This window comes from Nyctereutes procyonoides, unplaced genomic scaffold (assembly GCF_905146905.1).
Source record: "Nyctereutes procyonoides isolate TBG_1078 unplaced genomic scaffold, NYPRO_anot_genome, whole genome shotgun sequence".
In the NCBI taxonomy this organism is placed as follows: Eukaryota; Metazoa; Chordata; class Mammalia; order Carnivora; family Canidae; genus Nyctereutes; species Nyctereutes procyonoides.
In genome coordinates this window covers 28,502,488-28,527,733 of record NW_026575136.1, presented here as the reverse complement: position 1 = coordinate 28,527,733, position 25,246 = coordinate 28,502,488, and the positions used below count along the sequence as shown (strand labels likewise).

Genomic DNA, 25,246 nt, shown 5'->3' with positions numbered 1-25,246 from the left:
TGAGAGCTCACTTCATCAATAACACTTAAAAGTTATTGTATGTTCAGTATATAATAAGAACATGATTATCTCATTTAATTTTTACAACCACCTTACAGTCTAGTTCTATTATTTTCCCCTTCTACATTAAGAAGCCAGCTTTGTAATGTTCCCCTGGTGAAAAACTAGTGTATGCTGGGAGCAATAATAAAAGCTAGGTTTACCTAACTCCATAAATCTTGTTTTTAAACATTACACAATGATGACTCACACTGCCAAATTCTGCCCTAACAAAAATATATTATAAATGGGTTCACAAATTATATTAGACCCCAAGAAAACACATGGTACAGTCTCAGATGTAATATTAAATGCTTGTTGTCCTTGTTGTAGGAAGCTGTATTATGAAAGACAATGCAGCTAAGGAATAAACTCTTTACCCAATGCCCATGTTGGATGTCTCCCAATTTTTAAAAGGGTACTGCATAATCTCTTATAAAACTGGAATTCTAATATATGTTATAAATCTTATTTAACCATGCACTAAAGTAATCATGGACGGTATAATTAAATACGTTAATTCTTGGGAAATTATAACTCTTGAATTGCTGAAATTGAAATCTTTTCAAATTTGTGAATAATTTAAAAATCTACCTTAACTCTTCTCTGAAAAGAGGAGGGATATAAAGCTGTCATTTCCAAAGTAATCACATTATCAAAACAACTCAGAAAAGATTCTGGGCTAATATATCTCCTCTGTAGGGTATTTTAAAACAAACAGCTGGGATGTGGTAAATTTGAGAAGAAAAATCCATTTTAAACAGTCATTTAACTTCACCGCTGCTTTAAAAATGAAACTGATATATATATATATATATTTTTTTTTTTTTCTGAGTTGTATTTTAAATATTCCATTGGAAAGTGTGACCAACGACCACGGTTGCTTATGGAACAAAACACCATTGAACTGAATGTTTGCATATGTTCTCAGAAAGGTGCTGATGGCAAAAGAAAAAAGTCATGATATATGTATGGTTGGTGTGACGGCTCTTGCAGCACAAGCCCTGAAAATAGTACCTACCCAGTAATGTCAAGACGCAGGCGAGTATGGCGATCAGGGCTCCCGTGCTGAGGCCGGCAGGGAGGACATAGGCCTCCGCATTGCAAGTCTGGGCTATCCCATCGGCATCGCAGTCACAGACACGGATGGTGAGGGTGTTGGTGCTGCTGAGGGAAGGCGACCCACTGTCCACGATAAAGATCGGCAGATAATAAACAGACTGTTCTTGTCTCCGGAAGCCATTTCTCCTGGTGAGAATGGAAGCTGTGTTGTCTAGGATAAAGAAAGCAAATGTGTAACACGAGATTTCTGAGGGACTCAGTTGGGCCAAACTTCATCTGATTTAAGGGGGTGGGGGCTAGGTGAAATAGGTGAAGGGGATTAAGAGGTACAAACTTATAGAAGAAAAACACACACACAAATTCATGTGATTTAAGTCATTCTGTTTAGTGTCTTATTAGTTCTATTTTTCATTAGCTCTATTACCCAAAATGAGTTCATTTTAATACATTTTAATGTATTTACGTCATACTACAGTTAGGACCAAAGGGAAGAGCTATAAAGTAAAACTGAATATGAAAATTGTCATTCATCACTTATTAATTGCAACTTTGTAAAAATTACACAGAGAATACCCTTTTATTTCTACATTTCAAACCATACACTCACAAAGAGGATGATTCAAATTAACAGGTTAAATATTTTTGCAGTGTCATCAGATAGTACAAATAAAAAGTCCAATCTATCTCTCTTTGACAAATCCAAACCCAATATAGAAACAAGCAAAATAAGACAATCCAGCTTTTTTTGAACTAAGTATACATAGATATTCAGAAGGGGAAGTATTGTGTAGTTTTTAAAATCCAAATTGGTGTATATCCTTACCCAAACCCCATGTACATAAACATTTGTCAGTGATAAAATAGGTCATTTGTATTTAATTTATATTCAATATTCTAACATTTAATTATGAAACTTTTACTGGTGATCAATGAGTCTGTATCACATAACTGTGATTTCCATATCAGAAATAATTTTTTTATCTACCAGCAATTTACCCAGCTAACATCTTAATTAACTAATTAGAGAATTTATGTGATCCTTTAAATTTACAGCCATTAAAACATAAATGAGGAAAAGAGATCATAGTTTCATCTAGTGCACTTTAATATGTATCTCCTTTCGAAGCTATTAAAAAGATATTTACCCAATGTTTATCATAAAAGAATTAACAATGCTCTAATGAAAGAGCAAGCTGAAATCTATTCCATCCAAATAGCACAAAACAGGAAGCTCACAGGAGACTGGAGAAAACATATAACCCAAAATTACAGATGTAGCAGAAAGAAAATTGTTTGATTTTCAGGTTCCATCTGGTAAATTTTTATGTAAACAAATCTTTTATTTTAAGACATGAATTTGAGGTGTTCATTAAAAATATGTACATGAAGTTGCTGAAGGATATTGTTTTCACTCTGTTTCTATACACTTAATAGTATCACACACGTGTCTATTTCTTTACCTCCCAATTATTAAGATATTATATGTATTCATGATTTGATACATACAATTTTTTTCAGAGTTGTTGAACTGTAATCTAACCTGCTTGGCTTCAAGGAGTGTGTGCACACACAGACACACAATGAATTGAGGCACACGTGCACAGATGCCCAGTATGTGGAAGAGAGCCCTATGCTCAGGAATGAGATCACAAAATCCATCATGTTCTCTATGTAATTCCTCTGATGGAAGCCAATATGAGAGCTGATCTTCTCTTATTCAACATGTTTTCCTCCAAGATAGATGCTAGGGAGGTCTGGGCTTGACTCAGGGAAATCTTTCTATTTTGTGGCAGTGGGGATGTCCTATAAATCCATACATTTTAGTGCATGTACTGTCCAACTATCATGGTGGTACTGGATGATGACATATGGGGGAAATATTGAGACTCTTCTTGGGAATGTCATAAAACCCCCTCTCTGCATTTGTGCTGGATGAATCTAAGTGCTGAGAACTGTCCCAAATATGATTAAGTCAGAGAGTTTGGGATTACCCACACAGAGAATGCTCTTCCTTTTATATTACTAAAGGGACAAGATGGTGTTCTCATTTGCAGAGAGTGAGATCAGGAAAAATTCTATTTTCAGATTGAATTTTTGAGGTCAAAGTTGGATTTTCTGCACTAAAGAAGATGGTATAACGTCCACCTCCTGAGTAAGTCTTTTTAGATGAGCCAATGTTTGACTCGCAAATCTATTTCTACATTTTTTCCCCTGGAATCTTATTCACATATTCAAACTGAAGGAATTATATTTCCTGTATTGTTAAGAAATACTCCTCTCTCTATATATATCAGTTGCAAATGCCCTTCTGCAAAAATAAATACCTTGAATGAAAACACCTGTGAATAAATTCAAAATTAAAAAAAGATAAGTTCTCCTACTTCCTTTAAAAGTTCTTATAATTTCCCATATGCTGTCTATGTCTATAATTATATATATAATTGTCTATATGTTATTTATATATATGATAATTTATATATGCCTATGTGTCAGTCTATATATATTTATAAAATGTAATTATTATATAAGGATGTCTGTGTGTGTGTGTGTGTGTGTGTGTGTGTGTATACACATATAAGCAAAACCAGAATATACTTACAGGTATTTGTCAAAATTGTTCATAATGACACTTATGGAACTGGTAAGACTGCTTATTTACTTTTGAAGCTTCAAAATGAGATTTAAGATGACAAGAAATTCTTTTGTTCTTTTTATATTTCCTCACATAAGGAATATGTCTTTTAATTATGTGCATGGATTAATTCTATTTTCATGTTAAAAAACAAAAGAATAACCGATACACTACTAAAAAGTCAAGTAGATTTAGGTTGAAATCAAATTAGAAATACCAATTATTTTCTTTCTTTTTTTTTTTATAAATTAATTTTTATTGGTGTTCAATTTACCAACATACAGAATAACACCCAGTGCTCATCCCGTCAAGTGTCCCCCTCCGTGCCCGTCACCCATTCACCCCCACCCCCCGCCCTCCTCCCCTTCCACCACCCCTAGTTCATTTCCCAGAGTTAGAAGTCTTTATGTTCTGTGTCCCTTTCTGATATCTCCCACACGTTTCTTCTCCCTTCCCTTATATTCCCCTTCACTATTATTCATATTCCCCAAATGAATGAGAACATACAATTATTTTCTTAATGTCTCAAATCATACCTATGTAGTATAGTCTTATTAATACATTTAGCTGGACCTCAAAGGTCTAGAAGAAAAGTCAGAGAGAGATGAATCTGGCTTCTTCCCTATTTGGATTGAGGCCTGAAATGATTTAAGTAGCAGCTGCTGCTTCATGACAGCAAATCCATAGATAAAAATTACCTGAGGGGCTCATTGCCCTTTAATTAACGTCCTTGCTAGTATGTGTGTTTATGTGCGTATATATACACATACATATCTCCATAATCAGCATTCCTGAGCAAGAAAAAGCAGTTGTTTATAGAGTCTGTACCTGCTGCCTCCACTGGTGACAATAATACCTTACCTTTGTTGTCTTTCAATGAAAAGTTGTGGTTATTTGTTGCATCAGTTGTTAAGCTGAAATAAAACTGGTGTCCATTCGATGGCTCATCTTTATCAACAGCACTGATCTTCTGGATAACCTAGAGGTGGAGAATTAAAGTATGAAAGCATGTTGCTGTGCTCTGCTATGTTTTGTGTGACAGGACAGAGCAATTTTATATCTTATAATAAATATCATCTTCCGAGGAGGAAGGACCAGATGTACTAACATGAACCCAATCTAAAAGAGCTCTGGGGATCCCTGGGTGGCGCAGCGGTTTGGCACCTGCCTTTGGCCCAGGGTGCGATCCTGGAGACCCGGGATCGAATCCCACATCGGGCTCCCGGTGCATGGAGCCTGCTTCTCCCTCTGCCTATGTCTCTGCCTCTCTCTCTCTCTGTGTGTGTGACTATCATAAATAAATAAATAAATAAATAAATAAATAAATAAATAAATAAATAAATTAAAATAAAATAAAATCTTAAAAATTAAAAAAAGAGCTCTGAAAAACAAATCATGTCCCTTTGAAAACTCATGTTTGCATTTACTTTTGTGAACCTGAGAAATAAGCTGTACCAACTGATGGCACCAGCCCAGTTCCCATCACAGAATACCGCACAATATGGATTAGTAGAACAAATCACACCAAGATTAAACTATACTTAATTCTTAGAAGTTCCAGGTATGCAAGCCCTGTTGTGTAAAATGGGAAGAGCCCAATCAAGTCTCATATGCTAGATTTCTCCTTAAAGGACTCAAAACCCCATTTACCATGTCTTTTATAATGTTTACCTTTCTTCCTGAGTATCTTCATCATCCCAATTAAACCAGAATTTTAAAATTCCTTCAATATTAGTTTATGCCACACATCAAAGTGTTAGTTTTGCTGAGACATGCTGATTATGTTTTATCTTAAAGCTGGAAGAATTTCAAAGGCAACTGCTGCTGGATATTTTTATAGAAATCACAAGCTAGGAGCCTGGTGTGCTGAAAGCTCTTACCTGCCCTGGCTGGGCATTTTCACACACAGTGGTTTCATACTCCATAGCAAATTCGGGGGCGTTGTCATTGATGTCGAGTATAGTAATGGCCACATAGCCTCTTCCAACTTGAGATGGATTCTCTAATAAAGAGGAAAATGTTTTATCATTTCCTCTGAGACTAAAGCTATTATTTCATTGCCATTTTCCTCAAGCAACTCCTATTAAAAACAATTAGAATCAACCAAAATGGTTGATCTCTCTAAATCATGATTCTAATATGAAAGTGACTGAACTTTGAATGAAATGTAGACACGTAACACTAGACTTCAAGGGAGCAACAGAAAATTTGATCCAAATGTAGTACATGTGTGTAGTTATTTGAGTCCCTGATGAGAAAAATCATTGAAAGAATGACCAAGAAACCATGAATTTCAACATTCTTTAAGCTTGAGTGCAGATTCGTATGACTGTACATATACATTGCATATGCACATATACTATATATGTAGATAATATGCATAACATATAACATTTTATATTTTATAACATTTTATAACATTTTTATATTTTATGACATTATATATAATTATTATAACATAATTATGTATTGTTCTTTAAATGTTTTCCTTAACAGGGGCTAAAATTACTTCAATGTCAAAATGAAAATCTGACTGTATTAGTTATAGAACAATTTAATACTCTTTGTAAGCTACTGGACCAACTCTAGATCAAAATAAATGCAGCCTAAGAAATAACACTACAGAACAACAAGCAGCCCTCTGAAGGTATTTCAGGCCCATTATTTTACAGTAATCTCTTTTCAATAACTTTGAGTATCAGCAAATAAAATTAGCGAATATAAATATATTTCACAGCTTAAAATTAGAGATTTTCAAGATTTTGCTTAATTTAAATAAGCACCCAATACAACTCAAGCAGAAATAATTACCTGATGACAACTCATTCTCTACTCTCAATGTCCTCCATCCTAACATAATGTTAAACCTTACAACTTACGGCTCTCCATTGCAAGAACTGTGATATTATGAATAGCATTTGTCTCTCGATCCAAGGATTTGGCAGTTGTAATAACTCCACTGTTGGCATCAATATTGAAGTATCTCTCCAAGTCTGTGTTTCTGTCAATTGAATACCTAATTGAACATTAAAAAAGAAAGAAAAAAACTTCAATATTTATGTTTGATTATAATTTGCTAAATTTATTTCATTAATTGCATAGCCAACCACCAAATCCTGCTGACTCCACAATCTGTTATAGTATTAGCATAAATACATGCTTAGTCTGAAACTTCACCAATGTTATAATATACTTGGTTCACAACTGCTTGTCAGTAATCTTTTTGCTTTTCTGTCAGTAAAAAATAAACACCCTAGTATAGTTATCTTCACAGTGGATTTGAACTAATAAAATAAACTTCAAATTTCTTTTATTATTATTTTGGATTCTCCAAATCACTTACTATAGATTTAGTAGTCTTTGTCATGGTTATAGGTCCCTCTAAAATGAACCATATATAGACATCTTGCCCTTTCACATACACTTAGTAACATCATTTGTCTTGACAATAAGCCTGATCTTAATCCCTCCATTAAAAAAAAAATCTCTGGGGATCCCTGGGTGGCGCAACTGTTTAGCACCTGCCTTTGGCCCGGGGTGCGATCCTGGAGACCCGGGATCGAATCCCACATCGGGCTCCCAGTGCATGGAGCCTGCTTCTCCCTCTGCCTGTGTCTCTGCCTATCTCTCTCTCTCTCTCTCTCTCTCTCTGACTATCATAAATAAATAAATAAATAAAATTTTTAAAAAATAAAATAAAATAAAAATCTCACTCAAGATCTTGAACAGGATTCTGTAAATATATTTCAAGGTAGAACTCTTAAAATTACATGAATATTTTGGTGTGTAGAGGCATTTTCTTAAAATATCTGTCATCCAAATATTAGTGAAAAATGACTGTTCCACCTGAATTCTTATTCCATTACACTCTTATTTGTTCCATACACAAAATTTACCCACCTCCCCCTACTGTTTTCAAACACCATGCCCCTACTCCCCGTAGTTATAGTTGAGTGAAGGAACCTCATTTAAAGACATAATTAAACAAAATAATAGACAAGCAAACACATACCCAATATAACATATTTAATGTTTCCATAGTTCTCCAACTATTATTAGAATCATCTACTTCTAGCCTGCTGTATTACAAAATGCTAGACACATAGCAAGGGAAGAGAAGGCATGAGAAAATTATAAAATTAATCATAAACCAACAAATACTGTCTTTATCCAGCAATAGGTATTTGGGTATTGAAAATATTAGCAACTTCTTTCTCCTTCGGTTTCTATTTTCTTGATGCCAAATGAAACAAAGTTATCAGCTGAGGGAGCAAAGAAGAGAAGGTAGTTTGAGAAATAAGGAGAAGTCATTTTTTAGAAATGACAGAAATATATATAAATATAAACACACACATGCACACAGACTAGAGAACGTATAATGGAATGGCTAAGCATTGTGGATTTCCACTTTGAAATTACGTTCATCAATTTAATGAGACCAGTCATCCTCTTTCTCTGTTTTGCTCTGTTATCATCCATATGTTTGAAGGTGCACAAAGAACATAGGATTGGGTTTAACAGTCATGGACAATGGAAGGACAGACAGGGGTATAGATGACAGAGGCATGCACACAAGAGTGATAATAATGAAGGCCCATAGTATGTAAGTTGGTAAGGAAGAACAAAGGAAATAAACAAGGGACCATAGATTGATATCAAGAAGCTTCTGACAGCATCAGTAGATTGTAAATCCCTATCAGGTTGCAGAATTCCTAGAGTGGGAGGTGGTGGACAGGGAGATTCTTGAAGCAGATTTTTAATAGTAGCATATATATAAGAGCTGACAGGTCAGGAGTATTTTATAAAAATATATGACTAAATCAAGGCAGAAGAACATCACGGGAGTCAAGAAGACCAAGAAAGTAAAAGGCCAACATGTTTAATGAGTCATCAGTGTAGTTCAATCAGTGACCAATCATCATGCCAGGAGTTACTCTAGGAAAGAATAAAATGCTCCAGGGACTAAAATCCTCAATGAATTAGTGTGATTACTGTATATTTTATGGTTGATATCAACATGGAAGATTCTAGGTCTGATGACGCATTCCACAGAAGAGTTGAGAGCTTTGCAGGAAAAAGAAAATAAAATTGTTTGAAATGATAATGGCAGTGAAAAATGTACTCACACTTGCAGGATCTCTGTGTGGTACATAGGATATGAGAAAAATAAATCTTGACTTTCTCCATATTCTCTTTCTTACCATCCTTCTATTATAACTGTCTTCGTTCATGTCAAAATCAAACCGTTCCACTTATTCTGCACATCTCATCTGTTCTGACCTCAAAAATGTTTTTCCTTGCAATAAGATATTTTTCCTCTGTACTTTATTTGAATCGAAAGCAAATATATTCTGTACTTTAAAAAACAAATTCCCTCGTGTGTCCAGTTCATTGTTGGCTTTCCGATCAAATCCATCATTCACCTTCTCTTTGTTCTCTTCTTACTATCTCTCTCATTCAAATATGACTGATCACTGATTCCTCTTTAAAACACATTCTCCATTTGCTTGTATTAGTGTCACATATTCTTTGTGTTTCTTCTCACTGCTCCTTTGCCATCACCTTGGCTAGTTCACTTTCCTCTCTGTGACTTTTTCTTACTTAAACTCTCTGAAAACTCTCCTGCAGGTCCTCTTCTCTTCTTCATATAAAATGCTTTTCCTTTGCAATTCACACAGTTCATGGCTTAAGTAACTTTGATATTTTTGATTGCTCTCAAATTTACATAAAATATCCTTTGCCCATCAGACTTACATATTGAATTACCTGCTTAATTTCACCACATGGATATACAATATGAGCTGAAATGCAACATGTCCTAACTGATGTTATAATTCCTACAGTTTCCCAAGCCTCCACCTCTCCTGCTCTTTCTCTTCCAGGTAAATGACACCACCACTTAGTTGTTGAAACTAAAAATCAAGAATTTGTTGGTGACTTGTTTTTCTCTCTTACTCTTGCATCCACTTTCTCAGCAACTCCCAATGACCACACACTTAACCTAGATTTTGCATTTTTTTATTCCTTATCATCATACTTAGAGAAAACCAACAACCTGATCTGCTAGGCTATGATGAAGGGTGTCAGGGCAGATGTGGGGAGAGAATGAGCTGTTGGCTTGAGAAGAGCTGGAAGATCTTGGCAAGGACACTGTCTAGAGCACTCTGGATGGCACTTGTGCTTCTTAACCACAGGGACTTGGGATCACCTAGGATTAAAGGTGTTTCCTATTTTCTACCAGTCCCTCTAGACATACAAAAAAACTAGATTTTATATATGTGACACTCACTACCGTATAAAGTTACTTGAGGAAAGCAGTCCCTCAATCAAGAGAAATAAAGAAATATGGGCACTCTATAGAGTGAGGCATACCACATGTCTCTCAGGAAGGCTGACTGAGCCAAAAGAAAACGAAGACTCTAAAGAAGTTTGGAGGGGCACAATCTTTGCAAGTCTGGACCCACTGGCCTCAGCCCTGAGATGTTTTATGGCCTGAATCAACTAGAGTCTGAGTAGAAAGGATCAGTGTTTCTCTAACCACATACTAAAGTGAACTTCAGTGCATCTTCTGGTGCTGTTAGGAGTGTGTGGACTCATCATGATACCTCTAGTTTCTGCAAATCACAGCCTAAAAAATTTGGCCTTTGTCAATATATGTTGGAGTAACCACTTAGAGAAATCATTTCTGTATTTTTGTTGCTACAGTAGTTAAAGCTTCTGGCCTATCCATTTATTAGACAGACAGCTCAAAATCTTAATATCCAACCCCAATCCTTTTCCTGGGAGTTGTAAACTGCTCTAGATACCTGAAGCATCCTCGGCTCAAACTCAATCTCAATATTTCTAGAAGCAGATCCATCAACCTTTCCCCCAAACTATCCCTCCTTCAGGATTCTCCCATTTCAGAAAGAGTTGAGTATTTAAAACATAGTTTACATTTTTTTCTGAATCCTCAACTATGAAAGGTCATGTGTGATGAAGACTTCTATTTCCATACCTTCTATTCATTTGCCATTAATTCTTATTAATAGAGCCCTGCTTCTGTTATGGCATCCATGTGTTCAGCTGAGCATTTGCTAGTCTCCTATGTAGATGTGCTATTTGTGTCCTTATACTGAAGTTTTAGCAAATGAGATGAAGAGAGTTGAGTAAGCATCATGAAAAAGTCCTTAAATGATAACAGAGCTGTTCATTCAGTTGGTGTTTGATTTCTGCCCCTTCCCCTCCATTTCACCTGGGACATGAACACAATGGGAAGAGATCCAAAAGCCATCTTGTAAATATGAGGTGATGAGTGCTTGGTATGAGGAGCCAAGACCCTTGATGACATTATACTGCCAAATTATCAGTCCTTGGGTGCATCACAGCTCCAGACTTCTCATTAGTAAGTCATTAGTGTTAAGCTTTGTTGCTACTAGCCAAGCACAATTTCTAACTAGGGCAAGCAGGTACTATTATTGTGGTATTTCAGTATTGGATACTAAAGTCTCACAGTTGGTTGTGGATGGAGCCAAGGTTCAGAACCATGCCATCTGAGCAATCTTTCCATTATTTACCATATTATCTATAAATGAGCTTTTAGTACCTGCCACTTACAAATCTATAATACAGCTTCTTTTCACTTTTCCCCCAATACTCTCCTATCTAACACTGTCAGTCAAACTGATGTTTTAACTGATTAATAAGAAGATCACATGTGCCTCCATTTCTATGCCTTTCCCCATGTTGGTCCTCCTATACTCTACTTTTCTTCCTTTCCAGTTATTGCAGTCCTGGGATTCCTTGAAGATAGTCCTCTAGTATTAAAGCAGCAAGCCTTTCTAATTACATCAAAGAAAAAAAAGCCTTTTTTTTTTCTCTCTTTTTACTCAGGGTGTCTCTGAGACCTTGGACATGGAGCAGGCACAGAGGGGCTGTCTTGGCTTCTCTAACTCATCCCCGTCTTTCCCATCTTTGAATGCCCTTAGAGCCCTCACTCCTGAGACTTAATTGCCATCCTGGAGAACTGCACTCCTGCCTAAAATCACAGACCCTCAGGCCTCAGAGGTTTGGGCTTCGCTTGAAAACAGCAAATGGTTCAGGATGTGGTTGATTTATCTGTGAGGAAAAGGAAGGCTCATGGGACAGGGTCCTGCCATACATTGTTTGGAAGAAAATGGGTAATGGTTTTAGAGAGAAAGCCCAAGAATAGTATCAGAAAGCAGAAAGGTTTAAACCTAAAAGCTAAGATTTTTAAATTTTTGTCAATCCAACAGTTTTCTTCACTCTCAATCCACACACCTTCCCTGCTGTCCCCATAGTATGCTTCTCTTCTATCACACCAGTAATAATTTCAGGAAATATCATAAAAAATAATGTAGAATAATGTGATGTGACTAGAAGTCCCCAGGATTCGAAGTCAGGAGATCCTGAGGTGTTAGCATAAGGCTTGATCTATCAGTCATTGAATCCCTCAGCTCAAATTTATTAATCAGTAAAGTGAGTTGAGAGAGAGAGCTCGAAAATTTTGTATGTGTCTGATCTTAGCAATTGTCCTATATTATCACAGATAGTCACCGCATATTTTTGTAACTCTAATTTCCCTAGGATCAAATAAAAAATTAGGGCACTTAGTACAGGGAAATCAAGGATGTACCTAAAGCATATTGCCAAGAAAAAAAAAAGAATAATTCTTAGTCAAAGCAAATTCTCTGAAATTTAGTTCATTAAAGCCATTCCGCTTTAAAAATATAACAAACACATATAATCCATAATTGGCCTTCCTTGGTTTGTATAAAGAATACAGGCTGTCACTAAAATTCTTTAATGTTTAATGTAGTGAACAGTTGGAGGACACATATTTGGATCTCCGTGTTCCTTAGATCTTACATCTTAAAAAAATTATTTTACTTTAATTTAAACTAAAAACAAAAACCAAAGCAAACACAATTTACAAACTATGCTTTTTTAAGAAACCCTGCAGTATGTAGGATCTGTGGACTTTGTGCTCACGACCACAAACCACACAGTAGGAATTAAAGGACAAAATTTATAGCCACAACCCTGCTACTAAGCTACTGTACTTATTTGGGCTTTCCATTCACCATTTTTATACTCTTCTGTTTCTTTAGCTGCAGAATGAGAAAGTCCTATGAGATAATTTCTACTTTTCAGATTTAATATTAGATTTTTAAAATAAGTTTTTGTATACGATTATCTTCTACAGCTAGAAAACAAGAGGGCTGGGACCACATGTTATACATCTATATGGGCTCAGTGTTCTGTACATCTGCTATAAAATGAATTCCTTAATAAACACTTGTTATCATTGCTGCTATTCCATCAGCTATGGAGATTGATTAAAACGTTCTTCCCAAGTATCATTCTTATTGCCCAGCTATTGATATGCATGTCAATGCTCTAAAATAGGATGTGTGGGTGAGTGAGCTAGATTAACAGAAATGTCTCAGTGCTACTCCCAGAATGGCAAACGATAATGTGATAAATATACCTGGACAAGTTGAAACAATAGAAATAGCTGAATGATTTGAGTTGAAACCTTAATCTCTCAAGAAATGTGTGTGTGTGTGTGTGTGTGTGTGTGTGTGTTACTGCCAAGTTCTGATACAGGTTCTGATACATACTTTGCTAAAATTGAGGAACCACATTTTCTGATTGTGTGACTGGGGACAGATTTACTATAACGAAGGGCTGATGATGCTTGCCTTGTAGGACTTTAACAAGAAATGTCCTCAAAATAAAATACCAAGTTCCATACTTAGTGATATCACTGTTTGCATTCTCACCCGCTTCTGATAATGACAACTCAACAGTCCTATGGAGCCTTAATAAACCTTCCCAATCTCATGCAATCTTGATGGTACTCACAATCAAGATGCCCAGAACTTCCTGGGTAAGAGACGGGACACACGTCCTAAGACAGGCCAAAAAACTTTCCAAGAAACCGTGAACCTTAAACAGAGGGCCACGAGAAAAGAAAAGGGTTGGCACGGGTTCATCCCACTGCCGCATCCTTAAAAGACTATTTGCCCATTCTTGCTGCTCATATTTAAAAAAAAAAAACTGCACTCCTCTCTTTTCTGAGGACTGGCTATTCAGTTTTTCCTTTAGCTATGTGAGTTGTCCCCAGTTATTTCAATAAATTCTTTTTTTTTCAGTTACCAAGGCCAATTTCTGTTATTGCAACTAAAGAATGCTAACGAGATAAGTATAGGTCCTTAATCTTTCCACCTCACATATACTTCCCAAAGACTCACACCAAAAACATAACGGATTTTGTATTCTTCTATTCATCATACTTTTCAATAAGGATTTTAAATGTGGAAAATACTATAAGAGACAAATCAAGAGGAATGTAATCTTTAATAAATTCATTTTACCTGTAGCCTTCCAGAAAACTAACTCAGAAGACCTTTGTTTGAAGCAGAGTTCTAATTCTAGGGCAATATAATGTAAGATGGGAAAGTGGATCAAATAGATGAGGAATTCCGTATTTAACATATTTGAAAATTATCTCTGGATATTAAGCACATTACTATAACAAAAAAGCACATTTTTAAAATTTTCACCATACCTGAACACACATACACATATTTTTCATTTTTAGTGACAGTTATATTAAATTGGGTGGTATTTTGAAATAGATTATAGCACATGTTTTTCTGATGGAATTGATTTCTGCTACTGTTCACAAGAACCACTATTTTTCTGTATGTTCCTAAGATTCTTAGAAAAATCAGATAGTAACAAATAATTGAGATTAAAATAATATGTACAAATATATGCATGCATACAAGCTCCTTAAAAAACTACACACTGAATTATTCAAACATCCCAAATGTGTTCATACTAGTCACACTACATAATGTAATACCTGATACTATTTTATCACCTTTTATCTGAGAACATACAATACCAGGAATGCCAAAAGAGCCTGCAGGTAAGAATCATTATTGTAGTATCCTTGAGCATAAATACAAATGTAGTTCTGTATTTAAATTGCTAGAAATGCTGAAAACAATCCCCATTAATTTTTATGAAACCCTCTTCACATCTGATCTTATTTGTAATAATATCATGTTTCAATCCATTGGCTATTTTTAGCATAGAGACTTTGGGCTTGCACTGCCTACAGAAGTAAATCTGCTGATTTCATAAAACAGCACTAGACTCTTAGGACATAACTAAATAAAACATAAACGGACTTTGCATAATTTTTTCTTGGTTTGTCAAAATCCTGCCATCTCTCAAAGCCCCCTGTTTATGCTATCCCGCCTTCAAATGAAACCTCCTGTCCAGTAAGCTCAGAGTGATTACAATTTATCTCACAATTGGCCATTTTACAGCTCTTTTTCCTCTCTCGTTTTGTTTAACTTTTATGGGATCTTGTGTTTTCAACCAGATAGTAAGTTCCTTGAGGGTCAGAGGAAATGTTTTATTCATCTTTGGTTTTTCTGTCACTACTTGCCTCAGCACTGTGCACAAAGTAGATTCTTGATAAATGTATGTCGACGTACTACACAGTCCCCCAGTGCTGACATGAGGAATGAAGAGTGCTCTAGACTAGAAGCTGCTCTTACAGTGTCCACCATCTCACTGATGAAAAACACAGAAGTGAGGTTTCTACCATCCAGAAAGATGATTAAAATCACAAGTAGAACATGACCTGTCCTTCAGTTCAACAGACAAACCCTGATATTTGGCTTTTGGGGCCAAAATCTATATGAAATAGTAAACAACTACAAAAACATAAAGAGCCAGAAATATGTTGGACTCGGATTACCTACTTTTGCTTTCAAAAAAGCCTCTTCTTCTTCTTATTTTTTTCCCCCTGGCTAAGGAATGTCAACTATTATCTAATTTCCACTTTTGGTTCTAGTTTCTAAAGATTTTTTTTTCATGAGAGACACAGAGAGAGAGGCAGAGACACAGGCAGAGGGAGAAGCAGGATCCCTGAGGAGAACCTGATGTGGGGCTTGATCACAGGACCCTGGGATCATAACCTGAACCAAAGGCAGATGCCCAACCACTGAGCACCCAGGCATCCCAGCTTCTAGTTTCTATATGGGAAGAGGAAAATAGGTGTACATGACATGGTGGGGGAGGTAACCTATCTCTATGCTAGGCAAGCTATAACAAATATATAACATTTCATAATGGGTGTTATATTCTGGACAAGCACTGGGCTCTGAGTTTTTAAAAATCTTTCTACCTACTGCTATTCTACTTCTAGATGCTTTCATGGTGATGTAGGTACCACAGTCCCTTTAAAGAAAGGGCACATGCACAAAGAAGTTACTCATAGCTTTGGCTGGTGTCAAAAGTAGGTAAAAATAAAAAGTGCTGAGCAAGGCAGGGATCATGCGAGAAGAGGATCTCAATTTTGCTTGCTGGAGGAAAGTAAATATATTTCTTTCTAGAATTCTAGTTTCTCACTCCACATATTGGTAAATATTCCAAATATAAATAGCATATGCTAGATTTTAGCATCATACTACAAAAAAATGTCAATAAATTTAAATACTAATTACCTAACTTCACGTCCTGGTTTACAATTCAAATACTATTGGCCTAATTTTAAGCAACTACAATGAAACAAATACTACTTTTCCATTCCTCTAAGAACCACAGTATTTCTAAAGGTGTGAGCACAAAGCTCACAACCCTGAGACTCTTCAGATTCTATCTCAATCTGGAAATTCACTTTTCCTAGGATCTCAGCAGACTATGCTCTCTGCCCATCCATTGACATTTGTTGAAGGAGGGCTTCCATTTTGATAGGTACCTCAGTGCCCAATACTAACACATATTTATGCCCATTAAACTACATAATATCATCTATATATTGGAACATATGTGACTACAAGACAAATTTTAATACAGATTGTCAATACAGTTGCTTGTAAAGTATGTATCCTTCCTTGACTTACTGACCTTGCAACAAAAATGGGATGGAAACCCAATAAATTGTAATAATAGCAATGTATAATGATAATACCTCCTAATACTTAAGTAATGATTCTCAGTTTAAAATTATCAGTTACTTTCCCTTTATTCCTTAATCTTCAAAAAACTTGGGATAAAGCAGGGATAGGATTTGCTTTTCCTTTTTACCTGGCATATGGAAACTTAGGAGGCTAATTGGCATCCCCTAGGTCACTCAGCAAATAACAGTGCTGAGAAGAGAACAGGTCTTCTAGAGAATGCACAAGAGTGCACACCTACTCATCAAATTATAGTATGAGGAATGTGGCCTTTTAAAGGAGACCACAAATAAATAGGAGAAGAGAAATGTATCAAAGACAAGTCCATAAAAAAAATCAGCTACAAGTGACTGAGTGACCTTATAAAAATAGCATAAAAATATTTCAAGAATACAAGTATTAAATAGTAAGTCAAGAAATTAATTTTGCAAAAGCAAAAGAAATATGTACACAGACTTCCAAAACATTTTAGTCCACTTTGAACAAAGGTTGTACCTCTTTAATTGTGAGATATAGGTGTTCAAAAAGAGATATAATACTAACCTCAACTTTCAGGTCACCTTCATTAGCCTTAAAAAAATAAAAATAGGTAAAAATAAATTCCTGGCCAGTCTCTTTCATTGATGAAGGCCACAGAGATCTTTACCTCCAAGACCTGGAGGTCACTTCATCTCTAAGTGAAGTCAATATCCACTTAGTCCTCCTCTTCCTTCTTCCCCAAATTATTATATAATGCAGCATTTTTTCAAATAAATATTATAAAAAGTGAAATATTTATGTGGAGAGGCATTAACAGGATGATACACAAGGAAATGGGTAAAGGAAAAAAAGAAGAAACAAGATTTCTTAGCTTCTGTCATTCAAGTACTGAATTATGTTATGTAGTAGTGTCTCTTTTTTTTATATCCCATGCTTCATGAAGACATTATTTTTCTCCCCATAAAATTAAATGATTTAAGCAGGAATCAGACTATTCAGGAGTAGCTGATCCATGCCTAAAATCATGTTGTGTCTGATTGTTCTTAAGGGAAGGAGAGTTACCTGTGTCTGTAAGAGATGTGATGCTATAACAAAACCCAAATTCAAGTGTGTGCAGGTCTGCAAGACTTGGTGGATGGGGCTGAGCTGGCCAGGAAACTGTTTTGACAATGAAGGCTGGACAACCACAGGGGGAAGGGAAGACTTATTCTATCTGCTACATTTGTGACTTTCAAATGTTCTACTGCACAGATTATATTCTTAGGAATAGTTTGTGATCACTGTGTTAAAAATAGTACAGCCAATCCATATAGCCTGAATTGATTGTATAGATAGGGAAATGATGAGTATGACTTCATTTTTGAACTAAAAATTATTTTATGCCAATTCTTCATTAGACTATGGTATTATCATCAGACAAAAGAGAAGGAAAGAGCCTAAGTTTACTATTTTATGGAGGTAAAAGATTATGCTTTTCTTAACTAAGAATCATTGTCTAAATTACAGATATTTTTCATGATACTAGGTAGTCAATGTCCAAACTTAGCTCAAAAGCATTTAGCATTGCCAGAGAGAGATTCAAACTAAAAAGCTTGTAGGCTGAATATATCTGAATATAAAACGTTCATTGATTTTCTTTTTTATCAGACTTTGTAATTGAAATCCAAAGTGTCACACTGAAAAGTTTCACTTATGACTGCAAATAAAGACATGTAACACAAAGAAATTTCAAGTTTATTCTCTGTAAAATATTCACTTAAGACATAATGTATCCTATCTATGCACACACGCATACTAACACATGCATACACAAAAACATACATGTAGACCTTAGGTTGTAAATCAGAAGTAAAAGGTGTGAAATTGAATGTTGTGGTATTTTGAAATGTTTACCTATCATCACTCTTTAGTCGTAAAGAGATCAATTGCTTAGAACACCATGTGCCTAGTCTTGATACAGGACTATTGATAAAACACTTGAAAAAAAGTCCTTATAGATAGTCTTATTTAATTTTTTGTAAGTAGAAACAATAAATTAAACTATCCTATCAGAACAGACCAACAGGGAAAATGATTTATTTAAAAGCTAATCCCTAATTTAAATTGTTTATGAGTTGTCTAATATACGCATATATCCTACAACTAGGAGATGCATCGCTTCATCTTTGAACACAGTCTGCTTTGAAAGAGCTCAAGATAATTGGTTCAATAGGAACAGCAGCTCTAGCTTGTGGCTGATAATGAATGCCTAAAAATATTGCTACATAATAATGGCCTTGGATAATCACGTGAAACATTTTTGGATCAGTAAAATGTTGAGTTGTTCTGATCCTGCTTTACTTCTGCTGCTGTGGCTCAATGCATATACAAAACTGGTCTTCATTTGCTATGAACCAAAAGCATCATAATACAGAAACATGAGTTGTGAATAAAGCACACTGTTGTAAAGTCGCAGAAGAGGAGAGCAATGAGATTTACCTCACAGGGCTGTTGGAAGAATCTGGGTCATGAGCTGCTACAGTGCCAATGATATTCCCAACTTGGGTAGCTTCTGACACCTCCATGGGGTACAGAGGTGAGGAAAACACGGGGGGCTCATCCACATCTTCCACAATTATCTTCACCGTTGTCGTGTCGCTGAATGGCCCCAAGCTGAGAAAGCGAGGGTCGGCATCTTTGTTTGCAGCTTCTATCCGGAGTGTGTAACTTGTTTTGGCTTCAAAATCCAGGTCCTGTAAAAGAAGTTATTAGGGAAATTAAATTACCAATTAAATAGTCAGCTAAGCAGAGCTTTTTCATTTATGCATGTCAATAAGCACAGAAAGGACTCAGCCACGAAAATGCACCATCAGCATTCACAAATAATAAATAATAATGCCAATTGTAATCCTTGCTGCTTTTCTGGCTCACAGACAATGGTAAGTGCTTTTGAGCTAACTTAATCCACTGTGCTGCTGTGCATTGCACGGGCAAATGCAAGTCTTTAGAATATCATCTGAAAGACAACTGATAAGATTGAAAACTCTTTCCAAAAGAGACATCAATATAATATCCTTCAACCATGTAATTCAACTGTACTATCCAGGGGTGTACATTAAAAAGAAAAAAAAATAAACTTTCCACTGGATTTTTCATTTAAAAGGTCATCTTTATTGATTTCAGGGACTGCATTACAATCCTGAGCCTTTAGGCCCTCCAAAGGCAACCATACAGTTTAGGTGGGATGTGGAGTCTGTGCCCTCTGAAAATACAGCCAATTCTCAAAGAAGCACCCAGAATTTCTGCCTCCATAATTCTTCTACCCCTATGCACCATGTCTCTGTTTGTATTTGATGGTTGAGAGTTATAGTCCAAAATCTCAGTTGTGGAACTTTCAAAGAGTGATTAACACTGCCAACACTTTACTCAAAAATAGTGACCCAACTTAAACCATTTGGTAGCTTTAAAAAAGTTCTAAGAGCAATTAAATGTTGTCCTAGGAAAGCACCATCTGTGAAAAAAAAGAGTTATATACACAATATGCTGAAGTTGTTTGTGACAATAAAATGCTTCTCTTTCTTCAAAGGATACAGAGTCACAGATTTTTATGACTTTCAATCTCAATCTCACCACTGAAAAACTGTCCCAAAATATTCCTTACATTTCAATGAGATGAAACAAAAATATTTTTTTAAAGTGAAGACATGGACTGAAATGCTATTAAAAGTAAAGCACGATTTGTGACATACTTAATTATCATTTCAACTTAATGGTTATGTAACAATAAAAGTCTTAGGGAAAAGGGGCTAAAATGTAATGTTGAGAATTGTAATTCAGCTTCATCTATTGTGTTCATGGGCATGGGTGTGCACACATGCAGGTATGTATTTATTCCAACCCACCCCAAAAGGTGTGAGGCTGACTAAAATAACACAATAATAATATTGTAGTTATGTAAATAGAAAGTTATATATATATATATATATGTATACACTGTTTATGTACATAGACGTTATATGTATGTATATTTAACAGTATATATATATATATGTACTATTTATATAAAACATAACACAGGCACATAAACCCATGTAGATATGAAATATACAAATATAGGTGTGTGTGTATTTGCAGATATATATTACATAAAAAAAAGTTTCTATGGCTCATCTCTGATTAATACTGAGGGAAAAATACACAAATCAATACTCAAAATAAGTTTACAATACCGAGATCAGGGAGCATTTACTGAAATGTTTACTGGCTTCACATCTGTCTCATCCAGTAGATTGTAAGTTCCAGACTGTTTGCTTAATTGCTAGCACTCCCAGTGCCTATTATGAATTCAGCACATAGAAGGGACTCAATAAATTCTTGTTGAATTAGGAAAAAAAAAACTAGACCACAAATATCCAGGACACAGAGCCTTAAAATTAAACTATACCTTTGCCCTAAGGAATCCCGATGGCCAAAAGTAGGGAGTGGGGGAAGGAAGAGTCAGGTACACTGGTTTTCTTGACCACAAAAAACTTCTTAAAATAGCGACAGGCAGGAAAATGCAGTTTTAATTCTTTCTGAGCTTTCAGATGAAGATGCAGGGACACATGGTAGGCAGTGCCCTAAACATCACCTTATTAACCTTATTAAATATCACCAAATTCAGTGATATTTTTATGATGCTACCTTTTTTGTCTGTTACCTAAAAATATTTCTAGCCCAATACTTCTCAACCAAATGTGAGAATCAGAACTACCCAGAGGAGTTTTCAGACACACATATGGCCCCGTCTAAGATGATTCTGATTCAGCAGATCCAGGATGAAGTACAAGCATACATATTTTCAAAAGTCTCATTGGATAATTGTCATGAAAACCCTCTTGGAATAAGGCTGAACTCTGCTTTAACATTGTCTTATACCATACACGTAGTCCAATATTTAGTGTGGATATCATTAGGAACAAAAAAGAAATTATTTACCTAAATTCACTTAAAAGACTCTAAACATACTCACAAATAGCTTGGATATTAACCTTGTGCACTTTGTTCTTGTATTCCTTATAAAACTGACAGATAATGAGAGAAATCTTATTTTTGTATATTATGTGTCTCTATGTATGACAGAATGTGTCTTAAAAATCTTGTTTACCATCTCCTTTTAAATCAATTCAAGGCCACTACAACTTTTTAGATATTCATTCAGGTCTATCAAAAGGGATGAGAAGTATTTCTGTATTCAAGTAAAAGTTTGATTGACATATGAAAGAAAAATCCAAAATTCGCTGCACAAATGAATGCAATTATTTTATACCAACTTTTTAAAATGTGTCTAAAAGGCAACAACATGAGGTATAGACATCTGGATGCCACTGAGTCATAATGAAACACAGTATCACGCACGATGATTGGTTGCCTAAGAGCTATTATGAAAATAGAGCAATAAAAGAATTCATATGAAAGGCTATGAATCAAGATTACAGACAGAAGAAATTGCTACACAAAATGATTTTCAGAGCAAATCAGAATAAGGCAGACATCGAGTTTTCAAAGAGGGGTGTGGTGTGACAGATAGGGTTGTTAAACACATTGCGAGAAAGCTTTTGCAGTAGAACTTTAATTCCTATTCCTCTTTCTTATTGACTTCTGTATAAGCAATACATTTCATAACTACCAGATTTTATGAACAGAGTTTTATTTGGAAAAAATTTAGGTAAGACAAAGTAAAGGAAGTAAAAGGAGGAAGATAAAGGTAATGTTTATTTTTTAATTTTTTTAAAGGTAATGTTTAAACAGATTCTATCCAATATTGGGACTATGTATCACAATGAGACTATATAAAATTGTAAATTAACCCAAACCCCTATTACACTGTGGTTCACAACAGCAAGCAATATGGGGGATGAATAAGAACCTGGATTCAAATGGGAGTCAAACAGACCCAAACCAGTGATACCATAGAGCAATTCTGGACCTGCAGAAGCTGTGCTTTCATCTGTCAAGTGGCATGTATGTCAGACATGCTGAGAGAGAGAGAGAAACAGCTTTTTTGGTATATTATTTCCTAGACTAGAAAATAGGGCTGTTTACATATTTTGCCATCAGAGATGATGAACTTCAGGGTTGAAAAAAAAAATCCCAAAAAACTATAGAGAACAAAATGATGGTTAGCAGAGCGGAGGTGGGTGGGGGATGGGTGAAACAGGTGATGGGGATTAAGAGAACACTTAACTTGATGATCACTGAATAACAGTGGAGCTGTTGAATCACTATATTGCACACCTGAAACTAACATAACACTATGTTAGCGATCCTGGAATTAAAATAAAAAAAAAAACTTTAAAAGTAAGTATTATAATCAAGGCAGGGATGAACAACCTTTTCCTGTAAGGAGATAATACTAAACAATTAGGCTTTTCATGTTGTATATTCTCTGCCACCTGTCAATGAATTAGTGTGGCCAAGTGCCAATAATGCTTCATTTACAGGCAATGAAACAAATTCTCTACAACTTTCACGTTTCACACAACACCCATCTTCCTTCCATTTTTCTCAATCACTTCAAAATACAAAACCATCCTTAGCCCTTGAGCTGTACAGAAATAGACAGGGAGTTGTTTGTCAACCCCTGATCTAAGGAACCCAAGGTAATAAGCTTTTCCCAGACTAGATGCTTACCCTTCTTCCTCCCGTCTCTCTTACTGCAATTAAGATGAACTATTCATGATAAGTGGGACATTTTGTGTCTTCCAGTTGATATCACCATCACCTGCTGGTCCTTCTTTCACATAATTTTGTCTTTAATTTCTCTAGTTGAAATATCATGGAGAACCACTATCACCTTCTTTATGGGTGTCCCCCTAACTTCCTTACCTAACAAATAATAAATCTTCTTTATACAAAAAGCTAACTATGAACAAGAAATTCTATACACATCTTGAATATGCATTTAAAAAGATGCAGGACTGGTATTATCCATCAATGTGAGAACCAAACATCAGGGAGTTCTAGTGAAAGTTCAAAGTTAACCTGTGTAGCTGGCAAAGATACACTACGTGAAGACAAGGCCATGTCCACCCACCAACTATTCCTTTCCTGGTATAAAAATCAGGCTTGAAGAACAATTAAGGTCTCTTATTGTATGCCAGTATCACATTTAGGCATCTGCTCACCTCACCAACCCTATAGGTTTGCTGTAAAGTATTCCTAAATTTAAAACACCTAGAACATTGACTGAAACTGAGTAATTGCTGTATAAATATTCGCTTTGTTCCTATTCTATTATTCTTAGTGCCATTATTTCGTGCAAGATAATGAGGAAATAAAATGACACTTAAGACTATGCCTTCCTCCTCTGTTTCCCCATGACACCTAGGCCTCAGTAAAGTCAGTTTGCAATATGTGTCTTGAATTAAAACAAAACAAAATGAAACAAAAACTATCATAAAGAGTGAGGTCTGGATAGTTTGTCCCCCTCCCCCTGCCATTTTTAGCCTTTTCGATAGTAAAACCTAAGTTAAAACATAATCTTAGAATCCATTTAATAGAATCACTGCACTGCATTTGTCTTTCTCCATATAGCTTGGCTTCTGGTCTATAGCCAAATGTGCTCTCATTAAGCTCAATGGCCTCCTTTTAGATCTTGCACTTTTGGGCAATGCTGGTGTTGATGTTTAGGAATTGATCCAAGTTAAACTCTTCTTTTGGAAATTGTTCATTCTGCTCTTCTAAACATGGCATGGTACCAACAGGGCTGATTAGAGAGAGACAGTGTGTGCGCACATACACACACGTGCCTGTCTATATATTTAGTGTCTATGTCTAATGTGGATTTTGTACAAAAGCACTAAGATTGTTTGTCATTTTTAAAGACACTTCTTTTTCTAGAGATTCCAGCTGTCTTTTGGATCAAAGCATATTCTGCTGCTTTCAATATCTTCCCTACTTGTTGATCAAACCAATAGAAATCTTTTCCTCCTAAGTAAAGGAGCTTAAATGAGGTATCTATAGAAAAATAACCCTCAATCACAATTTTTTCCTTTACAATAATTTTACTCAAAATAAATCTACTGTCCAGAATCTTAAAAGTGATCTACAACCTTGAAAAAGGTCTCTCCGCAAGAATAATTTTGTACACCTAAATACAAGAATAAGAATTCTAAAATTATCCCTCCATCAAGAACTTTTCAAAAGCAAAATACACCTTTATTACGTACAACTGCATTATTGCTTTTGTTTTGTCCCTTCCCTGAGTTGTTCCTAAGAAAGTCTTAATGTTTCCCTCTTGGCCCCTGGACTCTCATTTCTTAGAACAGTGACCTTAGAAAACTTGCAAGTCCATTCTCTGCCCCTTTGAGATGGAAATTTTTTAAAAAAGCTTCTTGCCATTTTTACAGCCCGAGAATGTCTTCCTCAAGAAACAGGGAGTCATCTCTTTGAAATATCAACATCAAGGAAGAAAGAGCTGCTGTGAAGAGTAAGAGCCAACTCTGTCTGAGCCTTGCTCCAAGCTATAAAACTACCTCCTGTTGTGAAGCTACAAGAAATTTTACTTTCCCTTTAGGTAAAGTCAATCAGC

The 25,246-nt window shown here is 35.6% G+C and overlaps 1 protein-coding gene across 2 annotated transcripts in view; it reads right to left on the bottom strand.

Annotated features, from left to right (window-relative positions):
• The window catches only part of LOC129495387 (cadherin-7), a 120,775-nt gene that overhangs the window by 20,858 nt on the left and 74,671 nt on the right, over positions 1-25,246 (bottom strand). For both annotated transcript variants that reach the window (XM_055302836.1, XM_055302835.1), the window contains exons 7-11: positions 19,174-19,427; positions 6,613-6,749; positions 5,614-5,735; positions 4,595-4,712; positions 1,061-1,312 (exon numbers count right to left, since the gene is read on the bottom strand). In XM_055302836.1, the coding sequence (XP_055158811.1) occupies positions 1,061-1,312; positions 4,595-4,712; positions 5,614-5,735; positions 6,613-6,749; positions 19,174-19,427 (883 nt within the window). The remainder of the gene's footprint in view (positions 1-1,060; positions 1,313-4,594; positions 4,713-5,613; positions 5,736-6,612; positions 6,750-19,173; positions 19,428-25,246) is intronic.